The following is a 24613-nucleotide window of genomic DNA, read 5'->3' as shown; positions in this document are numbered from 1 at the left end:
AGCTAGCCTAGCAGAAACAGTTGCATGTGTTAGCATCGACGTGTCAGTAAAAGTGGTCACACTGCTAACAATGCATAGCTTAGTACATTTTAAATGACTCAAAAAAATTCAATTTACATGTGTTGAGTAACAGACATTTTTGCTTTGAAGCTAAATTCAAGTGGCCATTAAAAGAACTTCAGTTTTCTGTCAGTGTTGGCTATTTTTTTCACTTTGATCAGTGAATAAAAACATCCCTGAGTGGTAATGGTTTGTTTGCTGTATGAATGTAATATACAGTTTGTAAGACATTAGTCTAGAGATTTTTATTGAGCGTTTGTCTTACTACATCAAAGAAAAGCTTCAACACAGCCATTTGTCATGCTGACTTCGAGAGCTTTAACAAGACATGACTTTATCTCCAGGAAGTCCCTGTGAGTACCCATAACAGTACATGATATCACTGTCCCAGCTGTATCGTGATCTTCCTTTGGTCCTTAAACCTATTAGAACCCCCCCCCCCCCCCAAAACACAGTGTGTAACCACAAACTCAAATAGAAAGTTAAGTGATAAAGGTTTGGCAAAGGTTTAGAACCTGTAAAATAATAAGTTTTTACTGATGAGATTTTTATTTATTGATAAATTTTTTATTTTTTTTATTTTTTTTTTATTTTTTTTTTTTTTTTACTTCTACAGCATATTCCAAAAGTTAGTAAGTAAAATTAAGTAAGTAAAATTTATTTATGTAGCGTTTTGGTAAGAAACCAGCCACAAAGAGCTTTTAAGTTGTATCAGAAAAACTGCTATTACAAGATAGAAATTAATCCGTCAATTTTTAAGCGTTGTGCACATTTTCTATCTGGAAGTGAGGAAACCTAGTTTAGATTTTGGCCACCACATCATTAACAGGCTAATTTGTAGCTCTTGGAGAGTATTACTTGGATTAAAACACGTTTTTGTGAGGGGGCTTGCCAAGCAATTTGTGCATGAAATGCACTTTCCTGGTGTAAGTCTCACCCCAGCTTAATGCACACCATGCATCTTTGTAACATTTGATGTGCTTTTTATGTGTCAGAGTGCAATTTGTGCAACGTTAAAGTGATTTATGCGTTTCGGTGAGAGAAAGTTTATTACATTAGCTGCAATTTAGTAATGGGACTTTCAAAAGAAGCTTTATTTTACACTTTAGAAAATACAATTTGCAGAAGATGTACAAGATGTGAAATAAAACACTGGATGATAAATGACAGTGCCCTTTTCTAAAAGCAGATAAAATAGAAGAATAAAAACATTAAGAGCTTAATTGTACTGCAATCATGTTTATTTCCCTATTTTGGGGCATCTAGCTTAGAATGCACATTGAAGGCTATTCTACACGCAAATAACTTGCATGCAACTTTATTAGGAAATGGATGAAGTATGTACAGAGATATTTGTTTTACATGAGGTATGAAGAAATACATCCAGACCATGGCAGTTAAATTTTAATATTAGGTTAAAAAAAAACAACAACTAAGAAATGTAGCAAATTAATTTTAGATTAATGTATTTGCTTTCTCACCTTATTAGTCTACTGACTGTATTCAGAAAATAATATACATTAGAGACCAGGCAGTTTTTAATACTATTTGCACTTGTCTATAACGTGTGAACGTGGTGTCTAATTGCGCATGCCAATATCAAAAATACACTGCGTATTTAAAGTCACTAAGACAGGCTTCCCAGAGATGATACGCCGTATTGTGTGTATTGTATTGCAATAATATACCAAGCACCTGGCAAAGACATCAATGTTAACTGCACCATGGGTTAACATTAATCTATGTACAATAAACCCGCAGGAGTAGAATTCTGTTGTACTTACTCTGTGGTGTTTCTGTGTGTAGGCATTTGTGGATTTCTATAGGATTACTGGATGGCATTCGGAGTGTGTCTGTCGGTTTGTGTTGCATTTTCCTACAAATACTGGGTGCATGCAGGTATTTTGTCAACACTTTTTTTTCTCTGCTGATGACCAACAGAAGCCTCGTATATTTCTCTCCTTTTCTCTACTTTCACCCCCTCCTTCAGGGAGAAAGGTCGAAACGCTTTGATGGTAGAAGAGATGGGATTTTAAGTTTGGCTTTCTTCTTCTCAAACTTCAATGATGTTGATTGATGGCACAGAAGGGTGAAACTGCAAAAACAAAATACAAATAAGTATTAATCACTGCTCATGGATGCCTCTCAGAATTTAACAGAGCCATTAAACGTGGTATTAATTGTGTGTTTTCAATTGTATCTTCTTTAAAATGTTAGGATATGAGTCTCTTTAACTTAGGAGTGTGAAAGCCTTACTGTGCTTTAGGTGTAGTGGTTAATACATTTGCCATCAGCTATGGCAACACCTTAGGAAATAAAGTAGCAGCCATGAGGCTAAACAAACTTTTTATTCAGCTCTATCTTTTGTTGAATTTGATACTTTTGATACTTTTATATTTTGTTTGGACATTGTTGGCTCATATGTTGCACGCCACCGCTATCTTAGTCAAGTTGCACAAATACAAATGCACTTATACAAAACAACTAATTTTAATAATATATATTTATAACTCCAATGATTGATCACTATCAAGAAATGTCAAATTTTTGTCACATACTTTAAACATGTACTTCCAAGTTACATCAGTTTTTTGTTTTTTTTTTGTTTTAATTTGATGAATAGTTAATTTTCTGCTTTTTCAACGAAATGAACAAATGTGGCCCCATTCAGTCTTTAAGGAGAAAATTGTATGCTGGCACTGTCTCAGTAATAAGTGATTTAAGACATTTGTTGGGTTCAGGGTAAACCAAGTGTGCTAGTCACCGAATCTAAGAAGAGAAACTGATCCAAGGTGTCTATGTTCAACTACCTAATAAGGATGAGAGAACTCAGTGTCTAGCAATGTTAAATTTTTGCTTGAGGTCAAAATTCTCAGTGTAAATGACCTTGATAATTGATTGGTGGTGGGCTCTGTATTAATCTATCCACTCCAGTCTGATGCTTCTTGAAGGCTCTGCCGGTTCTTTATCTACGTACTGTTCAAGACAAGGGACTTAATCTGCACTTTTAATGACCAGCATAGTCTCAGGTTTGTACATTTTTATGTGTGTAAATATTGGACAGTTGCCAACTGAGAAATGGATGATTTTGTTCCTCCAGTGGAAATTTATTAGATTGCTGTGACTCAGATCAGATTTGTGATCGCGTACGGTGTATTACTTCAGCCATCAACTCAGGGAAAGTTTCAGCTCAACACTGCAAAGTGTACAACTAGTATGTCAAGAGAGTGAGAGAAAACAAACTTTTGTCATAGCAGTGGAATATACAATAGCAATACATATGGTGTGTATAGAGAGACTTTACTTGAATGTATATATACAGCTGTTTGAGGCTTGTGTGAAGCTTAACAAGAACTGAATTCAAATATTTCCGTCTATGTGTGGCCTTAGTCCTGAGACTTCACCTTGCTCCTTAGCAGTCCTCCACTGTGGTGCTCTGGCGTGCTTCTTTCTGACGACGGCTTGGCCTTCTCCTTATTGTTGCTGGAGTCGTTGTCCTTAATGATGTCATATTGCCGGCAGAATAGCGCAATAACAGCTGCCAGGAGGTGAGACAGGGGCACATTTGCAACACACACAAAAGAGGATAGGAATTCAGTCGTGAGGCAGCTGTCAATCACTGTCATGTCACCAATTCCTCTAACAGCGCATGCTGAAATGCCATGTGGATAATGGAATTTTGTTCCCACGGGAGGGTGACGGCTGCACCTTTATCTCAAAGCTTGGAGGAGAGTCATTCACTATACTCTTTGCTTTCTTTCATTGCTAAATCTGCCAGATGCAGATTTGCCTCCAATTTGGATAAGTACTGTATATTCTCAATTATCTTCCTTGCTTCACTGAGGTCATGAATTTTTATGGGGGCGCTTTTATTAAATATTCAGAAAGTGATATACAGTTCTGGTAATGAGAGTTACGGAGCTGTTCCGAGACGCATTCATTAAATTATTATTCATGCATCATGTAAGTCGTCTCCAGCATTGCAGCCACGTCATTCCCTCTGCAGCAGAAAGGTATGAGTAGGTACTTCTGCATCTGCCCTCACTGTTTTGTCGTAGAATTACAAAGACATTTGTGGAAGTGGAGAATGAGAGTATCCGCAAAAATTTTAGCTACACAGCTTTGTATGTCTGATTGCTGTTTTTCTTTACACTTTAAGTGTGGTTTAACCAGGACTAAGTTAGTACACTGAAATCTTAAACAGAATAGCAGAAAAGATAGCACAATATTAAAAATCACTTAGTTATACCACACTGCTCAAAAAATTAAAGAAGGACTTGATCATCACAATATAAGACAGACAGTTAAATGTTAGAACATTAATTTCTCGTTAGTAAGTTTAAACTGTTATGAATCCATCTCAGCTGCTTCGGTGCAAATGAAAGTGACAACAGGTGCACTGGAGAGGAAACAGCAAGAGAGCCCCTAAAAAGGTTTTGCAGGTGGTGGTCACAGACCATTGCTCTCTCCTTCTCCTTCTTGAGTGATTTTTCTCTAGTTTTTCTTTTTATTAGTGTCCGTGTCACTTCTGGTAGCATGAGACAATCCCAGAAGCCCATTCAGGGTTGCACGGGTAGTCCAGAATCTCTAGGATCACGCATCCACACATGCTGTCACAAGAAGCTTTGCTGTGCCTCCCAGCAGTCTCAAAAGTGTGTGAATGAGTTATCAAAACATGGGCAGTTACATCAGGATTGACGCCCTTCTACAGTTACAGGGCTGTGGAAGGGCATCAACCCAACAGTGGGACTTGTATCTGCTCCTTTGTGCAAGGAGGAGCTGGAGGGCCACTGCCAGAGCTCTTCAAAATGATCTCATGTGCAGAAATTTGACCAAACTGTCATAAATAGACTCCCACTAAAGGACACTGGGCCCTTTAGTGGGACCTGTGCTCACCGACCAGCACCATGCAGCTCGACTGGCATGTCTGCCACTAGAGCCCCGTTCGCGTCACTAGCAATAAGCAAAGCTAGAGAAAGATCGGTCAGGTTGGATTCACGACGGTTTACGCTCCAAACTGGACTGATTGATATTCTTAAAGTGTAACTGACTTTGTGTTACACTAACAGAATCAAGTGTTTCCTTTTATTTGATTTGATTTCTTTGAGCAGTGGATTAATTTTAAACTCTAAATGAATAAATTCAAAGAGGATCAGGTAAATCTGACATTAAGCTTGACTGATAACAAATGTGGAGTCCATTATGAATATGCCACACGGGTTGCTTCTTGTCTTTCACTCCCACTCTTCACAGCTTCCGCGTTACCTTGGTTTCTCTCATTAGTATTATTTAACATCTCACTCCGGTCCTCGTGGGTGGGTAGCCCTGCTCCTAGCTGCCTGACAGATACGCCACTTCTCATTGTGCCTCAGCACTTCATTAATCAGTGCACTACTTCAAAGGAGCACCTCAGAAGACGAGAATGCTCAGAAAAGTGTGATGTTGGTTTGACACTGCTGCGCAGTTGTCAGATTTAGTTTACAGAAAGACCCACTCACATTTTTTTGTACTTTAGCTTAAACTTGATTGCTGTGCTGCAGGTTTTACCTGCTGTGAAAAAATGGTCCCATTATAGTTTTGACTTTTTTTTGCAGAGCTTTCATTTCACTTAAAACAACTGCTGTTCAGTAACATGTGCATTTTAGACAGTACTGAATCACCTTGTCAGCCTAATGATACCTGAATATAAGAGGTAGTCTCATACTAAATCAGCTGATCTTAAATCTGATTCTGCTGCACCTTTAACGCTCTGCAAACCACCTCCAACCCAACCCTTTTGTTTGATGTTTTTTCTTACTTCATCAGTGTCCCGCCAGTTTTTACTGATGCTCTGTTTTGTATGGTGGGTGCAAGGAGGAGTGATGTTGCTGTCACAAAACTCACATTAGAATACTTATTGTGACTAAAGTGATCCTGAGTGAGCTTCACACTGAATATTAATTCCCCCCTCTTCCTGCTTGTTGGTCCTTCTTTCTTTTGTTCGTTCTTTCTATTTTTATTGACTGAAATCTACAAACTTACCTGCCCACATGACCAAGACCACGACAATTATGATCATCTCTCCGGTTTGTAGATGTCGAGACTTGTCCAGTCCCTGCACAGTGGGGTCATCTTGGAGAGAGACAGAAAGACAGAGCACATTAGAACACTAAATACAAAATCTAAGAGGCACTGCGCATTTAAATACAATCCACTGGGACACTTTATGGAGTAGAAATAACAGTCTGGCACAGTCTGAGAGAGTCTGTCTGCTTTATAATATGAATCAAACTCACTTTGTGTCTGCACGGATTGACAAGAATTTATACTTTCTCTACCCTTCATGACAGTTATGCCATTTAACAGAACTACAGTAGTTTTGGTGGGCATTCCCACACATCAATCTTGTAACATTAATCCTCCTTTAAGTGGATTGACTAGAAACCTTCCACTTTCCAAACTACCTCTCAGCTCACATTGGATGGAACTCTTCCAGAGCCCCACTCTTCCCAATTGCCTCTTTTATGGAATCAAGTTGTCAAGAAACTGACTTCAAATGCCAGACACTCAGCTCTCTTCACATGAAAACAGTTAGATAGTTAGGTCAATTGGAGTGTCACATTTTTCCCTATCTTGATAGTGTGAGGATGTCAGCGGTGAGAGGGCAGGAGTACGAGTACATCATCAAAATCAACCACAAATTAAAGAGAAAAGCAGGATGCTGATTTGCCAAAAAGACTTGGAACCACATGTAAAATCACAGATGACTGGATGTTTGAAGGGATTAAAGCAAAAATCATAATAAATTAACTTTTTTCCCTTTTTTTCTTCTTTTTTTTCTTAGCATCAACTTCCATCATTTTGTTCCCATGGATACCAATATCTTGTTAAGTTGTGGTGGAAAAACTGTCATAGGACCTAGGATTGCTGCCAGCTGTGGTTGTAAACCTACGCCACAAAAAACAAAAACACTCATTCAGCTTTATCCAAACTTTAGTATGAGTGAAATACATGTTGCATGTCCAGTATTGAGGCCTGTGTTACGCCTCCTCAAGACTACCCAATCAGCAACCTCATGAGTGTGATGGTCTTTTGCTGTGTGCTATGTGAGAGAGGAGTTGCAGCTGATATCCCAATCTGATGAAAAAGTTCTGAACCTTATTTTGGACTCAACATTTATATGCAGGAAGGCTGGGTGTCTACACTGCAAGATACTTCTGAAAACGTAGCCGGGTCTGTGCGTAGAGAGACTTCTGGTGGAAGCGTTGGGTTGATGAAGGCACATCAAAGACTGGCTTCAGAGATGAATGCAATCTGTGAGACTTCTTACTGCCCCACTGAACTTCTTGTTCCTGTTAGAAGTTTTTTAGTTGATCTAATGATCAAACTTCACTTGCAAGAGTACACTGGTACAGGCTGTATAGTGTGCATATACTACACTGATAAATCTAACCATTATAACCTTGTATGTCTCCTTCTTCTGCCACCAAAACAACTCTGGTTTCTAATGTATCTGACACCAAGATATTGGCACCAGACCTTTTAAGTGCTGTAAAATAAGACTTGTTTATTTGTTCCATGTGAGTGTGAGTGGTCATTACCTTTTGGATCATTGGCTTATATATGCAGAAACATGATGCTGCAATAACACAAGGACCTGAATAACATTTCCATGTGTTGTTTCATTAATTTTTCATGTTGGTGGCAGACTCAGATATGCTGTGTGAATTTGTGCTAGAGAGGAATGAGTGGATTTCGCTGCCTCCTGTACACCAAAGAATTTGTGCAGAAATAATTAGTCGACCCTGCTTCTGCTCGCCCCGTAATCCCGAGATGTTGGCTGTAGCTGTGAACTGTGTCAGGGAACTGTGCGACAACACACCAGGGATTCTGTGCTGATGCCACAATGGTGCATCATTGGAGTCTTTCATGATGTTTACTTTAGAATGAGCAATTTTATTTTAGGCTGCATTGCTCCTTTAAAAGTTTTTCCACTGAAAAAGTTTGATTCACGATCGGACTAATTAACTGATTATCACAATAAAAGTAAATACAATTTTTGTTGCAGGCATGTTTCCCAAAAAGTTCAAAAGTTGAATTGTCCTGCTTGTAGTTTTGACGTGTTGCCCAAAGACATGAAAATTGTAACACAAAAATATAGCAAATGTGACAAATGATGCCCCATGCCATTGAGCAGCTGAACTATAGAAAACAGCATCTTCAGTTCACAAGAACAGATGATGTAACACAGTGATAAACAAGCTTGTGTCCCAACTTTTGTCATACATGTTGCCCCCATGAAAGTCATAATAAGCATATATTTATCATGCTTATACTTACATAGTATTAATAAAAGTAATAATAAGAGTATTTCTTTGCAGCTATTTTGGTTGCATAATATTCTAGGCTAATAGCCTTTAACCTTATATAAATCACTGAATGCAGATAGCGATAAGCTCAAGTATGAATCATACTGAAGCTATTAGACAGTGTGTGGCATGCCTTTGTCTCACTGCTGTTAATAGGAGACCCTATAGGTGTAGCTTCTGACTCAGTAGAGACAGCTAAGCTTTGCTTTGAAGCATCATGCAGTAATTGTGTCTAAGGGGACCACCTGCCTAGTTAGGTTAGACTGCTCAAAGTCTTCATCCTTTGAAAATACTCTTCCTTTTTGTTACACCGTGTGAAGTGGATTGGCAGTTACTTGGTTTTAGGTGACAGTGTCAGCGGTTTCTTCTCAGTTGCTGGGGAATGATTTTTGTGTTTGAATCAAACGTGTTAGTTTACCCAACTTTGTCTGAAAGTTTGAATCTTTTGCTAACCAAATTCATGTGACTGGAATTTAAACTAAGCTTATCTAACTAAAATTAATTCCATTCAAGTGCATCCATCCATCCATTGGCTTCCGCTTATCCTTTTCAGGGTCGCGGGGGGCTCTGTAGCCTATCCCAGCTGTCATAGGGCGAGAGGCGGGGTACACCCTGGACAGGTCGCCAGTCTGTCGCAGGGCTAACACACAGGAACAAACAACCATTCACACTCACATTCACTCCCGCATTCACACCTATGGGCAATTTGGATTAACCAATTAACCTATCCCCACTAACTGCAAGTGCAATTTTTTTAAATTTGCAATTGCATATGCATGTATCCAATACTGTGCAAAAATTTGAGTCATTCCTCATTTCTTCATATTTTCTTCCAAAAAGTCAGAGTTTCTTGCAATTATTTATAAGTGGTGTTGAGCAGCAGTTCTTCAGGATTTTTAAAGGTCATTCTATGGACTGTGGCCAAATAAATTATGCAAAAAATCAGCAAAAACCTATATTTTATTTCTTTATATGTATATAGAGGGAGAGAGAGATAGAGAGATAGATAGATAGATCTATATCTATATCCCATATGGAAAAGATATATATATAAATCTTATAAAGTTTGTATCTGTCTTGTGTGAAACTTGTATGAAAAGCATACAAGAGTGAAAACAGATATATGATCCCTTGAAAAATTATATAAATGAAACTTGTATGTTTTGGATACTTCCTAAAACAATATATGAAAGTAATGAGAAAGTGGCCACTTTCATGAGTAAATCATATAAGCCTTATATGATTCACTATATGAAATATAGGTTTTATAAGTTTTTTCTATTTCTTTTCCATATGGGATAGCTCTCTATCTTCTTGGTATAGTTGAAATTTGACTGAAACAGGAATCAAGTGAAAGCCAGAACTACAGCACAGCTTACCTCCCTCTTGAAGGACAGGTGACACACATAAATATACACTCACATTTAAAGCTTTCTGTGAAACTAATGAAGCTGAAATAGACTTTGGAAAGTAATACTGATGCTATAAAAGGAGTGCTGCAGTCCATTCCAGTCTATTTATTGAATCTTGCCAGGAAATACTTCATAGAAAATGGGAGGATGCAGAGTCTGGCCAGCCCAGGTAAATAATATACACCAATATGTAATCACATTATCAATAAAATTACTTTGTTCACAAAAAAGCGAGAGAAAAAAACCCTCCTATTGATTCATATGTATCATAGCTCTGACTCTGGGATGTCTGGTGTATACCACAAATCAATTTAGTTTCAATAGAAGGCACTTGGCTGTGACAAAGGAGCTCTGAAATGGCTCTATGGTGCTGGAGCCAGCTAGAATAAAATGACTTTTATGGAACAACAGTCAGCAGGAAGATCTCCAGCAAAAAATATCACATGAACTCAGTGTGCATTAAGATTTCAAAAATTATAAATTAAAAACATTACAGACACTGCGTTTTCTGTTTGTTTATTTTTAATATGCAGAAATTTAGGGGAGTCTTTTTTTGTTATTGATATTGTGATAAATAATAAGCTAGCTGAGTCTGCTGTCTTTTCATCTGCTTGATTCCTTGTAGTGTTCAGATATTTTTATATGCGTATTTTAACATTAAGACATTCACTCCTGAATGTGGAAACCTTTTTTTTATAACCCAGTTGTGGGCTGTGACCACCAGACAGCCTAGTTCTGTTTTTAACCTGTGGGTGAATGCTTAGTGAAAAATGGGTCACATTGGATTCCTGTAGCTCAAACTGCAGATCTTATTATAAGAGTTAAACTGGAACAGGTTTTCATGGGCGAAATATAAGAATGGATGCTGTCATTGATTGGATTTGCTCATTATGTCTGTGGAATGTAAATCCTAATACTTAACACTGACTACTTTTCAAAATGTATTTTTTTACTTAATCTCCTCTCTGAGGTTTCAGTGCCATTGGTGTATTTAGCTTACATCTTGTAAATTGTGTTGTGTAGTCTCCTAATCTGTTAGCACATTAGGAGAGTACCAGCTGTCACTGTGCTTGTGCTTTTGTTCTTCTTTGATCAAAAGGAAAATCACAATAGTCTACACCCTCTATTAACGCAGGATGATTTGTGTCACATCATGTGTGAACGTAATTCAGTCTGAATTAGGTTTGACAAGAAAATTGAAATCATAAATACTGATACAGGGTCAAACAAGAAAAGAGAAGTTGAGTAATGCGGTTTACAAAAGTTGCATCTAGAAACTTGATGTGATTGGACTTTAAAGCTGGGGCGTGAGGAGTCAGCACTGTCGGCATTAGATTTATGGAAAGCTGACACTGACGTCTTTTACGCACCAAAACAAATTCCTACAAATGAGGAGCATCACTGAATGGGCTGTTTCTCTGACCCAGTTGGATGACTCGAGAGGCTACAAATCCTGATTAATGTTGCATAATAAATCTTTTCCAAGCGTCTGCACCGGCCGTGTCTTTGCTCTTGCTCAGCAATTTATTGAGATGTATTGATGGTTATTTAGCTTTCCGAGGTCAATTTTTTTACTTAAAGAAAACTTAAGTTAAAAACACAAGTGCCAAAAAAATAATTCCCTGGACACTTAATGTAAAGCAACAGGAAAGGAATGCAATGTCAGTTCCTGCACTAGAGCAGACTCATGTGCTGAACGGGAATTAGTTTCTTTCTCTTTGCTTTGGCCAGGCTTGCCAGCTTAACTAATGGTACGCAACCTGAGTCAGCTGAACAGAAACATTTATGATTCCCTTGCATCAGCACTTCCTTATATACGACTTTGATAAGACTATAAAAATCACAAAACAGTTTTTGAAGCGTCAGGCGTGTTTCTAGAGCAATGTCGAATACCGTGCCGTTATTCTATGAGTTAATGCATCTGGCTCATCCCACAATCATGGCTGAAATACTGCGGAGAAGATTAGCAGAGGACTTTGTGCAAATAGCCTTTTCCACATCTGAGCTGTATGAAATTGAGAGCTACTAAACTTATTCTCTGTTGGTCACGGTCTTCATTTTTTCTCCTGCCCGCGAGCTGAGTCGACACATGGAATATGAAGTGTTTTAGAGTTTGAACAGGAACACCCAGAGTGATATAGAGCTGCATAAATTCAGAGCGGTTTGGCCGCAGACCTGCTTGAAGCTTCTGTCAATAATGTGTTGGTTTGTAGGAGAAATAAAACTGCATAAAACCCCTCACCTTGAAACCCACTACCCCCCGCCTGCGAGAGAGCTGCTCTGAGAGGAAGCTTCTGGTTACTTGCTCTTGTCTAACCTTTACTGCATCTCATTCTCAGTGTTAGGGTGCTTAAAAGCATTCAGGAGTCAGAAGAAGCTTTAGAGCAACAGCGGGAAGAGTGCCTGTAATGGGTTGCTTCTGCCTGTGCCTCGGGAAAAAGGCCCGTGGCAGACCGTGTAGAATTAAAAGCAAATGTGTTACATGATGCACAAAACTGGTGCTGTGGCTTCTTGTGAACTTATCAGTTCTACTGCACTTAGACAAATTTGACAGCATCTTGCCCACCCTAACCCAATCGTTTATAACCCATCTGTTTAAGCCAATCTCAGGAATCTGGCACTTAATTAGACTTCCACATGTCTTATCTGGTAGATGGTAGATTGTTCACTCTTCCTGAATGTATTTTGTCAGGTTGAACGTGCGATTTCTTATGACTGAGTTAAGATTGGGACTCAGAGCTCACTTCTGAATTGTGTCAATATGGGTGCTTTAAGATGTTAGAGGTCATTATTCTGTTAGAGCAGCTGTGACACAACAGATCTCTCTGACACTGATGATTTTTTTTGTTTTATTGTACTCTGTACACATTTATGCCACCATGTGTCACGAATTGCAAATAAAACATAAATAAATAAATAAATAAATTGATTAAAAAATGATAATGTACAGTAGGTGTTGCATCGACAATTCTGACACAATCACCCAATGTAAGGTTTATGCCATAGCTACCCAAAATTTTGGTAATTACAAAAATCATATTTTATGTTTAGGAATGGTTAATCCAGCAGTATGTACGGAGTCTTTAATCTGAATTATGTTTTTAATGCCAAAAAATAATCATTGTTTCTCATCTGTGAACGTTCGATTTTTCTGTTTTACAAAAAATGTAAGAAAACATGTAAAATATATCTATTATTTTTTAAATTAAGATGCTAAATTACAGTTATTAACTTGAATTTCTGAACAGTAAAATGAGTTTGCTTGACTAAGTTGCGACTTCTCAGAGTCCGGTTGAGTGTGCCGCCTCACATTTGGGCGTAAAAACATGAATTCAGTTTGTTATTTTCCTAATAAATGAGAAATATAATTTTTAGCTTTAAACAAGTTTTTGACAGATTCCTAAAGTGTTAGTTTTTTCTTGTTTTTTGGACAATGCAAAATTTGTTAAACACCATATTTTCTTCTTTTCTTTAAAAGCTTAATTTTGTCTTTTTCTATGAACACAGAGCTCATGTGAACACACACACACACACACACACACACACACACACACACACACACACACACACACACACACACACACACACACACACACACACACACACACACACACACACACACACACACACGCACACATTTTGTAATCTCCAAACGACTTGTACTGTTTCAAAGTTTGGTTGTCTTCCCTTCTACACATACTAAACTTCTATTCAGTCTTGTGTCAGTTTTTCTCTGCATCCATCTCCAGATAGGTTGGCTGCAGTCCTGTGGCCCTCAAACTTATTAATTAGATTTCATCTCTGGTTACAGGATTCAAGCTGCTTGGAGATGTATTGTAGTCTTCACCTTCATCATGCCTTGGAATCCTTTCTTTCTTATCTCCTCAGACAACTTGCTGCTTTTGTTTTTCCTTTTCGCTGTTCTGTGTGGAGCACACAATAATACCAAACATCTAGCCGCGTACTTCTCTGTTTAATTAGTTTAATGACTGATTATAAGATTGAAGGCTCCTCGGACACTAAATGAAGAGCGTATTCAGTTTGAAACATAATAGCAATCCACATATTTATCTCATTTTGAGAATCATTTTGTTCTCTTTGCAGAACTGGCAAGAATTCTGCTCTTGTCACATTCTTTTTCTTTCCCTGGCATGTCGAAGGCATGCAGGTCTCAATGATTTGTAAGCAAAGAGGTAATCTTGATCATGTCTGTCTACAGCTTCAATGACAACTCCACATCTGGTACTCATAGCATGTTGTGAGACTTTTCCCCCCTTTTTTTAGAGGAATTTTGCTCAAGGTCTCAGAGTACCATACCTTGGTTGGAGCTGTTGGACGGGAAGCGGTCTGACTTCTTAAGGGTATGAAAATGGACCTTCTTGCTGGCTTGACTCTCGCCATAGAGGCCAATAGACTGGACCTGAATGATATAGATTGTATCCTCCTCCAGGTCCCAAAGAACACAAGAACGGCTGGTTGTGTTGACCTCCCGAATGAATCGCTGCATGTGTCCATCCTGCCTCTGAATATTTGAATAGAAGAAAAACAAAACGATAGTGAGTTGAATTCAGGTCTCTCTTATTTGGCATGAATTCACAACAAATGTTTGCATAGTGTTTGTATTGTAATGCAAATGCTATAGAATGAAGTCTTGAGCTAAGCATTTAGGCTGGCACCTTCTTGGTTCTTTTAAATCAGACATTACAAATGAGGGATGTCTCTGCTGCCCACTCACACTTTAACAATTTATCAAAAGTTAGGTCCACCCTAAAGCATAACCTGCTCTATGATCTGTTTTCCTTGCACTATCACTTACAAACCAGACATCATGTTGTGCAAAATAAGACCAGCAACGCATTTGCTGATGATTAGAAAGAATGCAGATTTTAGGTCTTTTTGCACTGGATTCACATTTCAGACTAAGATTATGTCACTCCTTAATATACACTCTGTGGTAAAGACCCACCATACATATATTCTAGAGAGAAACACAGTAATTGTCTTTGAACAAGACCTTGAGATTTGGACAAAAAAAAAGTAAAATCTTTTTTAAAATATTCACTGTTTAACAAATGTATTGGATCACCAGTAATAAAAATAAGATACCACAAATGTTTTAGAAATCTGCCAAAAACTAAATATCTTTTATTTACTAGGCACATAACCAAATGTGACTTCTCTGACAAGTTAGAAATTAATCAAGTTTAACATTTAACCACTAAAACTCATTTTTCTGTTCAGGATTGCAGGTATATAAATGTAATTAGCATCTTAATCAACACATAATGAATAATAATGCACTTTTTTTCAGCTTTTTGGTAAAACAAAAAATAAGAAAATTCATGGATAAACACAATAATCATATTAAAGCATTAAAAATAGAATTTGGATTAAGGATCTTGCACATACTGCTAGATTAACCATTACAGAAACATTAAAAAATGATTTGGATATTTAGCAATACTGTTAATGTCTGAAATCGCAGGGTTAAACAGAAAGCAAAGAGCAGAGTACATTCAGTGATTACCAGTTTGAGTGATATCGTTATCAAAGGGACAAAGCATAAATACAACCTCTAAAATGGCTCTAAAGGTAAGACAGTCTTTGTTTCACCTCATGAGGTTTTATCTTTAGGCCAGTGCTATAGTCAACAATGTATTTCTCTCCAATGTTGTTTTTTTTAAAAAAACAATCAGGGAGGCCAATGTGAGGTAGAGGTGACCCACCAGAAAATATTCCAGGTTCTGGTGAAAGTCATGCTGAGTATTTTATTATATTAGCAGTTGGCACTTTATTTTCACCATATGGGGTCTCGACTAGGAATTGATGTCTGATTAAGTTAGGCCACAAGTGCCGGGAGACAAGTTTTCACAATCTCAAACTTTATCTTTGACTTCTCACAACGCTATTGGAGCAATCAGGACCTAAAGCAAAAAAGAATTACTCCTCCAGTAACATGCAGGGATCTCAGCGCACACAAACAATCTGCACTTAGAGTGACGTCAGGCCAAATGTCTTCTTATTTATTTCTATGGCCGCGCTTGACAGAGAGATTTTATTGTTGGGGGAAGAAAAAAAGTCATGTAGCTGTCTGTAAACAATGAATAATCTTGTGATTAAACTGCCATAGACACTCAAGGCGAATGCTGATCGTGTTCAAATGCAGCTGCTATACAGGAGCAAGAAGGAGAGTGGGTGTCGTGTTCAGCCCATCAGTCACACTGAATGAAAAACAAAGTAAATGGGTGCATAATGTTTTCAGCTGCATAAAGCGTAAACATGATTACAGCAGCATATTGCATTCTGTCATTCATTGTTAGCATTTACTGGCTTTCCTATTTTAAGCCTGAAATTTTTTTCATTATGAAAAAAAAAAAAGCACTTTTGGCAGCGTCACATACTTCTGTGCATTCATCTTTTCTCTCTGCAAATTGGCCATACCAGGTTTTATTCTAGCTTCACGCTAAGAGCCATGCTCCATTCAGCCAGTACCAATTTTATGCAGGTAATTATTATGATGCACCACTTCACCAGTCTACCTGCTGGCTTGTTGGCACCATAAAACCTTTTCAACAGGAAATGATGAAAGCTTATTTACAAATCAAAATGGCTAAAACAACAAAAAAGAAAGAAAGAAGGAAAGTATTTGAATTTAATTTTCTTTCCTTTTTTTGCATTTGAAGTTTTAAGAATTACCTGCTGTGAGATGGAGAAACCAATTATAATGTCCCCCTCTGGAACTTCCCATGATATAGTTGCCGAGTCGGCTCGCAGGTGCATGACAGACACATTGACAGGAGCTGGTGGCCGGTCTGGAGGAGAGTAAACAGCAAGAGAGAGATCTGTTAATCCAGCAGCTTTTCCAGATATTTGAGTAGATCCATGCCATCTGTGTCCATGGAGGGTCTCTAAAATCGTGCTGGTACTCTGAAGTCTTACATTCAGAGAACCCACTTACTCACTTATTTCGGTATTACTTGTAAAATCTAATGTACTGTACTCGTGAAACAATATGTGATGAATAAGATCTATTTCTAGAGGCATCCACAAACCATTAGTACACTCTGGACTTATTTTAATTATTTTTAATGTGTGTTTTTGAAGGCACCAGTATTTTTCTGCCTCTTTTAACCCAAAAGTTACTGTAAATGACAAATAAATCAACCTGAAAGCTAATTTAAATAACCCGTGTACTTGCATTTTAAATGAACCTGCAAATATATTTGCACTAGTCCTGACAAGCTTCTGGGTCAGCCTGACTGACTAGCCTTATAGTGGTCTATATCATGTACACCTCTCTAGACAGGGTTATGCTTCTTCAGCCTGTCACTTTGCAGCCTTCTATCATGATTTGGTTGCCAGTACACATGCTGATTGCAAAGTGGGGACAAAAACGGGGGCAAGTGAAGAGCAGGAGGATCACAGAGTGACGGGGGGGTGGCCTGAACAGCGATAAGCAATCACTCAGGTCAGATGAATAGGTAAGATGGGACAGGCTCGACAGTTTGGAACCTGGACACTATCTGTGAGGCTTTTGTTGCTACCATTATTTCCAATGGGCTCTTGGTAGCTGGTGATATGTGGAAAATGTCACATGAGTGGAAATTTTCTGCAATGACATGACAAAAGACAAAATACTGGATAGCATCAAAGAAGACCTTATAAAACATATACAACTGGCCCCTTTAAGTAAAGCTTGCTCTAACAATTCACCTCAAAGTGAGCATTAATCGACGGCTATGAAGTAAATTTGTATTTCAGTCACTTTTGTAAAGTCATGCATCACGGATTTAATAATACATAACACAGCTGTCTTGAGATCACAGCATGTGCTGTGCACGGACCGTATTTAGTCAAAAAAATTCCACTTGAAAAAGAAAGATGAAAGCCGAAATGATGAAATTGAGAGGTTTTTCAGATGATGTGCGGTTTCCTGGCTCAGTCGCGCTTATCTACATACGTCTGTCTTTTTTTTTTTTTTTATCTCTGTCTCTGGTACTCCTGCCTCCTATTTTATCTTTGAGACAATCAGCAACAGCCGCTCTGTTCTGTGCAAAAGGTGACATTGAGGTGGATCCATGGAGCCCGGGTGAGACAAGGTTATCAGTCTCCCTGCCCCAGCCCTCATGGCACTACGTGGCACATGGGGGTCAGGGTCAATCACGAGAATGACGCTCGGTTTCTCTGGCTCATGACACGCTCGGATTGGTTTGTGGAAGGGAGTGAATGAGCTGAACAAGGGACTGGGCTAATTCTTACCCTGTGATGGAAAGTGAGAGAGGAAATTAATGTTCTGTGGAGATAGTCGGGGGGAGGACGGGGGAGGTGGGAGGAGGGGGGGGTAACACAGGCATTAAGAGGTTCGGAGGTTATATCTGCCTCATTTTGTCCATGTAATGAGAACAACTTTATGTAAGAAGGCGCTATACAGTGTTAAGAGTGACAGAAGGTCCTGTATAGTTTTTGATTTTCTTTGAACTTTGGAAATCCTTTAGGATGTTGTAGATATATATACAATCATGGTTCAAACGACCTTCTGTTGTGACAATGTTTAAATGTCTTCTGACTGTGAATGTGTCGTGTTTATGCTCAAATCTTTTATCACTCAAATTAAATCCCAACATCCTGGGACTGACTGACAGCAATGGTGCCTTTTAGCTCCACAGAATCTTCAGTTGTTGTTGCAGCAGAGTTACCCCTGCTCGTTGTTTAGCGAGGTCACACTTGACTCTGCTGTTAACAGAGCGACAGACCATTAAGGCTTGATTGCCATCAGCACGTGCTCTAAAGTGAGCCTTCTCCAGAAGCAGGGGGCAGCATTCATCCCAGATGGGATATGTTCATTTCTCTTGAAGCTCATTGTCCTTTAGGTAATGAGGGTCACACAAAGTCGCGCATGGGTAAAGAAACAGCTCGTATCCATGATGCTCTGTCTGCGGATCATTTGGTGATGATGGAGCAAGTGACAGTAAAGGGCAATCAGGCCTTGAATCATTGCTAATGTAATGCACTACGTGAAAGCCCGCTTCCTATAAGGTGCCGTATCCATTACTTGCACATTTGACTGGGACGCGCATATTTAAACCTGAAGCATGAGGCATTATAAATGAAGGATTTGCTGAAATACTTACATTTAAAACTACTATTCAGTCATCTGAAGGAGTAAGTAAACAAAATAGGTGTTTACATTTATAAAACTGAATCACAGCTGGCTTATTAGACAGCATTGTCTTTAATGTGCAGCCCAGAAGTTCAAATGATCCCCTCTAGCTTCTTTGATGTTCTCCACTGCAGTAATGATTGTCATTGCAGAGACTTGAGTACTTTTTATCTGCCATGTGGCTGGGGTAAGCCCCACTCCACGGAATGCATTATGTAAGATCTGAAATAAAAAGGCAATAGGTACATCCCTCTCGGGATGTGGGAGCACTGCCAGGATGAATCATAGCTTATAGCCAAAGCAGAGCACATTAGCTAGTGCCCCGTCTAACCAGAGTGCACACACAGACATGGAGAAAAGGCTGGTGGATCTTTGAATGGCTGATGAGCCGTGTGGAAATGAGCCCAGGTTGAGTTTATCGGAGCCAGATAAAGGGGCGGCATCTCTTATTTTGACCTCTATGTTTGCTTGTGAAGCAGAACTGCCTGTTTGCTTATTGGCTGCTCATGCTTCACACCATAAGACTGATTGGAGATGTTTTATGGTCAGAAAATAAAAGTTCAGATTTTTGTAGGAAGACAGCTTATGATGCTTTTGATCTCAGCAATGCATAAGCATGACACGATGGTTAAACAGGAATTTGGGAGTGGAAAATGAGAGTTTATGCTTTTACTTGGCCAACTTTTTTTTAAAGTTTAATTGCTGTGAAAAATGAAAATAAAAACAGAATTCAATGATTTTGAAGTATTTTAAACTGCATCTTTATGTGAAAATAGTACAAAGACAAAATATTAAATGTTGAAATTGATACATTTTATAGTTCAAATCTTAAGATTTGAGTCTATCAACACAAAACAATATTTGGAGTACGGGCATTTTTAAGGCTGTGTTGCATCATTTAAGTAAGTTTGTGGGAACTGAAGAGTACAGCTGCTGCATTTTTGGGAACAAGACATTATCCTATTATGCTTTGAAAAGGGATTTCATCTCCTCAACAGCATTTTTTAGGTCTGTCCCCGGTCAGACCCCAGACTGTCTTATCACAGCGCTGTGATTGAATGTGTGCAAAATGAGATTTGTTGTTGTTTTGCTGAAATAAGCAATGCGTTCGATAAAAAAAAGAGTTGTCTGGTTGTGTTGCTTTGTGTTGTGTTGCTTCAGAATCTTTATGTGCCACTCAACATTAATGGTTCCTTCATTGATAACTTGAGCTTCAGTTAAGTTATCTATGCCATCAGCAGTCATGGATGCGATCTTACATACTTTCACTAGCTGGGCCTCATTTTAGGTTGGGCAGCGTTTTTTAGTAGATAAAGGAGAATGGCTTAATCAAGAATTGAGCTGCTGTTTGGGGAAGGCCTCGATGGGGACTGGAGGCAACTCCTGGGCTGGCAGATCTCCATGTACTAATGAGAAGTGAAGAAGTGAAGGGATTGAAAAACAAGGAGAGAGGGTGGGGCACAAAAATGAGAACAAACAGCTTGTAGAACTGGGGGGGTCATATATAGAAAAGACCCGGAAGGGGCGTGTTTGAAGGCGTGGTCCTGCTCCTGACATTCAGATAATTTATCTCCAAGTGTTCTGATAAGACTGATGCTCTCTCCGCTTTAGCTCGAAAAAGAATGTAAACAAATTCAAACCTAATTTGGACCATTCTGATCTTTTTTATATCTGATTTTCTTCACACGCAAGAGTTTTAACTTCCATTTTTAGATGAATAGATGAATTGGGTAGTGATCGCATGTGTTTTTGGATGTGTTTCTGTGCCCATGCAGTGATGTCCACTACAGAGTTATGACTGCTTTTAACACACTGTCTGAGTGCCTGAAGATCACTGCCGTTCATTGTGGGTATTCAGCTTTGTTCCCCATGTGTAGAGATTTTCTAAATCTATTAATGTTATTTTGTAAAAGATTCATGAAATGAGCATATATGAAAAAAAAAATCTGCTACAGTTGGATATCACAATATCTGACCTATTTTATGGTAGTTTTTCATTCTTCCCACATTTTTTAAATGAATTCAATTGAACTGAATTGATGTTTTCTGCAGTCTTTCTATGTAAACGTCTACTCTGATGCTGCTGCTACTTTAAAAGCTGTCTAACATGAATGTGTGTTTAGTTAAGAGGGCATAAACGGTCCAGGGGGACTGATGTGTTTACTGATAAAAATACATTTAAAGGCAGAACAATGGCTTTTTTTAATGTTCCTATATTATTAATCACATTTCAATTACCTCTAAGATAGTGACAGTTTGAAGGACTACTTATAGTTTAATCCTTATCTAATACTTATAATGTCAACCTCCCTCATAAAATAAAACTCTCGCTGACATAAATAAAGGTAATAACTGAGCCTCGGATTTTGACGTGTTGCCCAGTCAATCTTCATACGGCTTCATCTGGACATATTTCAGAGTCAGTCATAGGAAGTCTAAATGTTCTCCTCTGCACAACAGGAGGTTGTCACACATCTGCTTGTAAATCGCCTGCTATTGAGCTCTTAAGCAGTGCTGTGCTGCTTTTATTTCCGCCGCAGCAACGTACGTCCCTGTATTACCTGCGAATGCCTTTCCCCCCCCTTGTTTCACTCTCAATCCTCTCCTTTCTGAGACTCTCTTCTTTCATACATGATGTCATGCGGAGCAGTGATTTGATGTGATCTTAAGTCTCTCGCTTCAATCCACTTCTCTATCTAGTTTTGCAACAGCAGTGTGAAGTGGTTATGTGTGTAAACGGGCCTGGCTAAGTCCTGCGCCTTTTCCTACACAATTCAGATCCTCTTGACTGTAGGACCACTTAGCACCCCTTTCCTTACTGTAGGTACCCTCTGTGTTATTACGCGCAGATCCAGAGGCTGTGAAATGGCAGTGAGACCAGATGGGACACAGCACCGCTCTAAGGTTAATATAATCACTGGCCCAACCTTGAGGCTTTTCAGTTTCAAGCTGACATCACTTTATCTGCCTCAAAGTGTAATGTGCACCAACAGTGGGTGTTTACTGGTTTCTGCGGACATCTGAACAAGACAAGAGTGACACACAAAACCCAGCTGAAAATCTACCTTGCGTTTCTCCCCCGTTATGTGTGTGTGTCTGTTTAAAATAAATACCGTGTCACGGCAGAAAATTATGACAAGATGGGCAAATATTGGCTTTCATTTTAATGAATTCATCTGTAACTGAGAACATCTATTTGTCATGAATGTGTCACCAGGTTTATGAACAGCATATTGCCAATTTGAAGGATGATATGAGCCCGGCAAGCCAGTAAATCCAATAAGTTTTCATTTACATTTGTTTGGTGTCTGACGCTTCGGCCTCATGTGGGATCTATTTCCTAGTGTGCTTGCCTTTAGCTTGTGTGTGAATGTTAACGTAGGTACTAGTATTCAAGTCGTTTTTATCACCTAGAATGACAAACATTGAGTGTGGATGCTTGTACTGATTGATTTAAGGAAGAACTGCATCTCACTTTTGGTTTTGTCTGGAAAGTGCTGGAATTTTCTCAAAAATTGGAAGAGCAGTGATGAGTTTAATGCATTACTTTCAGGACCAGTTTGTAACAAGTTGCAGAAACAGCTTTTGGCCCAGATGAAATAAGACATGAAAACGAAGGAAAATTTAATTTCAGAACCTTTGTATTACACTAACATTTGCCATAAATACACATTTTCATTTGCACTTCCAAGTGACTTAAAATGATCCTTTTCCGTACCCTCACCATGCACCGAATTATCATAAAATTAAGTCACACCTCCTTCTAAATGACTTTGAATCCAGCACTCTCCTAGCTTAGTCTGGACTGGCAGCAATGAATCCAGCATTTATTTCAATTTACTTTAAACCTCAGAGCAGCCGCCACATTTGTATCTGTGAGTGTAACATTTATGTGTTCAGCAGTGACAAGCTTCAGCTCTGGGCAAACTCCACGGAGATCAGAGATGCCTTTTTACGTCACATGTCAGCCACAAAACATTAGAAAAAAAGCTCTGAATAGGTGTCTGAGGCAGACAGAGCACACACACCCACAGAAACCGTGAAGTGCCAATCTGATTCTCTCAAGGCGCTATCACATGTAGGACTCAGTTCCCTTGAGAGGCGAGGGGGAAAGTGATAGAGGTAGACAGATAAAGAGACAGAGATACTGTAGATGCATGCACACAGAGGCTCAGGAGACTTCTGTGGCAGAAATAGCAAGGATTCATACATATTAAGCCTGAAGCGGACCGCACAATGGAAAAAATGCAAACAAACCACAGTTTATGCACTGGTGATCTGTCTCTTTGCTGCATTGAACTTAAGGCACCATTGGCTCTGCAACTAGTGTTGCTGTAGTGAAATTAAATGTATGGATTTGGATGTCTAACTAAAACAGGCTTAAATTGAATTGTCTTTAGTAGAATTGCGCATAATATTACCTTTAAATTGAGTAGAGGGGAGACAAGAATGTGCTGTTTTGATAGACTTGTTAAAATAGTTTTTGGTTTGATTTTTGTTTATCTGTAATCAGGCTATTCAAAACACCAAAGGTGTATTTAAAACACTGCAGACACTACATCTGGTTTTATTAGTGATTTAGAGAGAGTAAATAAGGTAAGAATAGTGATAATGTAAGGCCCAGATCATACAGCAGGTTAAACAGGTGTTATAAGCTGGATGCAATGGCATAAACGTGTTTTAGCATGTATTTGATGTATATGAATGAGTTGTGGGATTGAGGTGCGTGAACCCTTCCAAAGGGCTGTAATAGTTTGAGTAATGGCGCATTTTACAAGGCTACAAAAAGGCACGATAATTAATTTGAGTCTGCTTGAGAGGCTCATACTTACTTGCTCCCACCAAGAACACATCGCTGCCAAAAAGCAACAGGACCACGGAGTTGACCAAAACAAGAAGACGAGCCATGCCTTGGTGGATGTATTTGCTCTTCTTAGATTAATGTTAATATTTTTTAATGCAAATCTCCTATTATTGATGGGTTACTAAATTACAGCAGTTCATCTTTTTTGCAACGTGTTGGAATTCCTCTCATGAATGGATGGATGAGTGAATGAGCTCCCGCTCCTCCTGCTGCTGCTGGCTGAATCGGGCTCGATCTGGTCAGTAAACAGATAACCTGTGAAAGTACGTAGTGAGCCGCCTCCTCAGAGACATGCTGTCTTCATTCGGGCTTTTAATCCCACAAGTCCTTCATCCATGTTCCCGTGCGAACCGAGACCGAGTCTGCTGTCCTTCTAAACCTGGCGGTTGAAATCGTACACCATCACCACCGACCTCCGGATCATCGATCATCCGGTGAGCTCAGGTACGAGCAGGTCGCCGAACAATGTGACGCTTCACAGCGGGGTCGCCGGTCCCCCCACGGCCCAAGGGGACGGCGAGGGGCTATTCAAATTCAGCACCATGGACAGCGCCTAAGTTTTCCAGTTTCCGCCGAGCCCTCACGCTCTGCAAGGTTTTTTCCCCTTTTCTTCTTTTTCTTTTTTCTTTTCTTTTCTTTTCTTTTCTTTTCTTTCTTCTTTTTCTTCTTCTTCTTTTTTTAAACTGTTTACAGCTTCGGACCTGTATGTGTTTATTCACGCACGGCACGCGGGGCTGGTCATCCTGCGGACCTTTTTTTTTTTTTTTAA

The 24613-nt window shown here is 39.0% G+C and overlaps 2 protein-coding genes across 2 annotated transcripts in view; one reads left to right on the top strand and one right to left on the bottom strand.

Annotated features, from left to right (window-relative positions):
* The window catches only part of si:dkey-71h2.2 (low density lipoprotein receptor adapter protein 1), a 106098-nt gene that overhangs the window by 55169 nt on the left and 26316 nt on the right, over positions 1 to 24613 (top strand). The window lies entirely within an intron of this gene.
* On the bottom strand, positions 1187 to 24569 carry fndc4a (fibronectin type III domain containing 4a). Its single transcript, XM_031732004.2, has 6 exons — positions 23813 to 24569; positions 16517 to 16632; positions 14138 to 14342; positions 6082 to 6171; positions 3465 to 3598; positions 1187 to 2155 (listed from the first exon to the last, which is right to left on the bottom strand). Exons 1-6 carry the CDS (start codon positions 23886 to 23888, stop codon positions 2114 to 2116), a joined length of 663 nt encoding a protein of 220 aa, XP_031587864.1. The 5' UTR covers positions 23889 to 24569; the 3' UTR covers positions 1187 to 2113.

The sequence above is a fragment of the Oreochromis aureus genome, linkage group 15 (genome assembly GCF_013358895.1).
Source record: "Oreochromis aureus strain Israel breed Guangdong linkage group 15, ZZ_aureus, whole genome shotgun sequence".
In the NCBI taxonomy this organism is placed as follows: Eukaryota; Metazoa; Chordata; class Actinopteri; order Cichliformes; family Cichlidae; genus Oreochromis; species Oreochromis aureus.
This window is presented reverse-complemented; position numbering and strand designations above follow the sequence as displayed.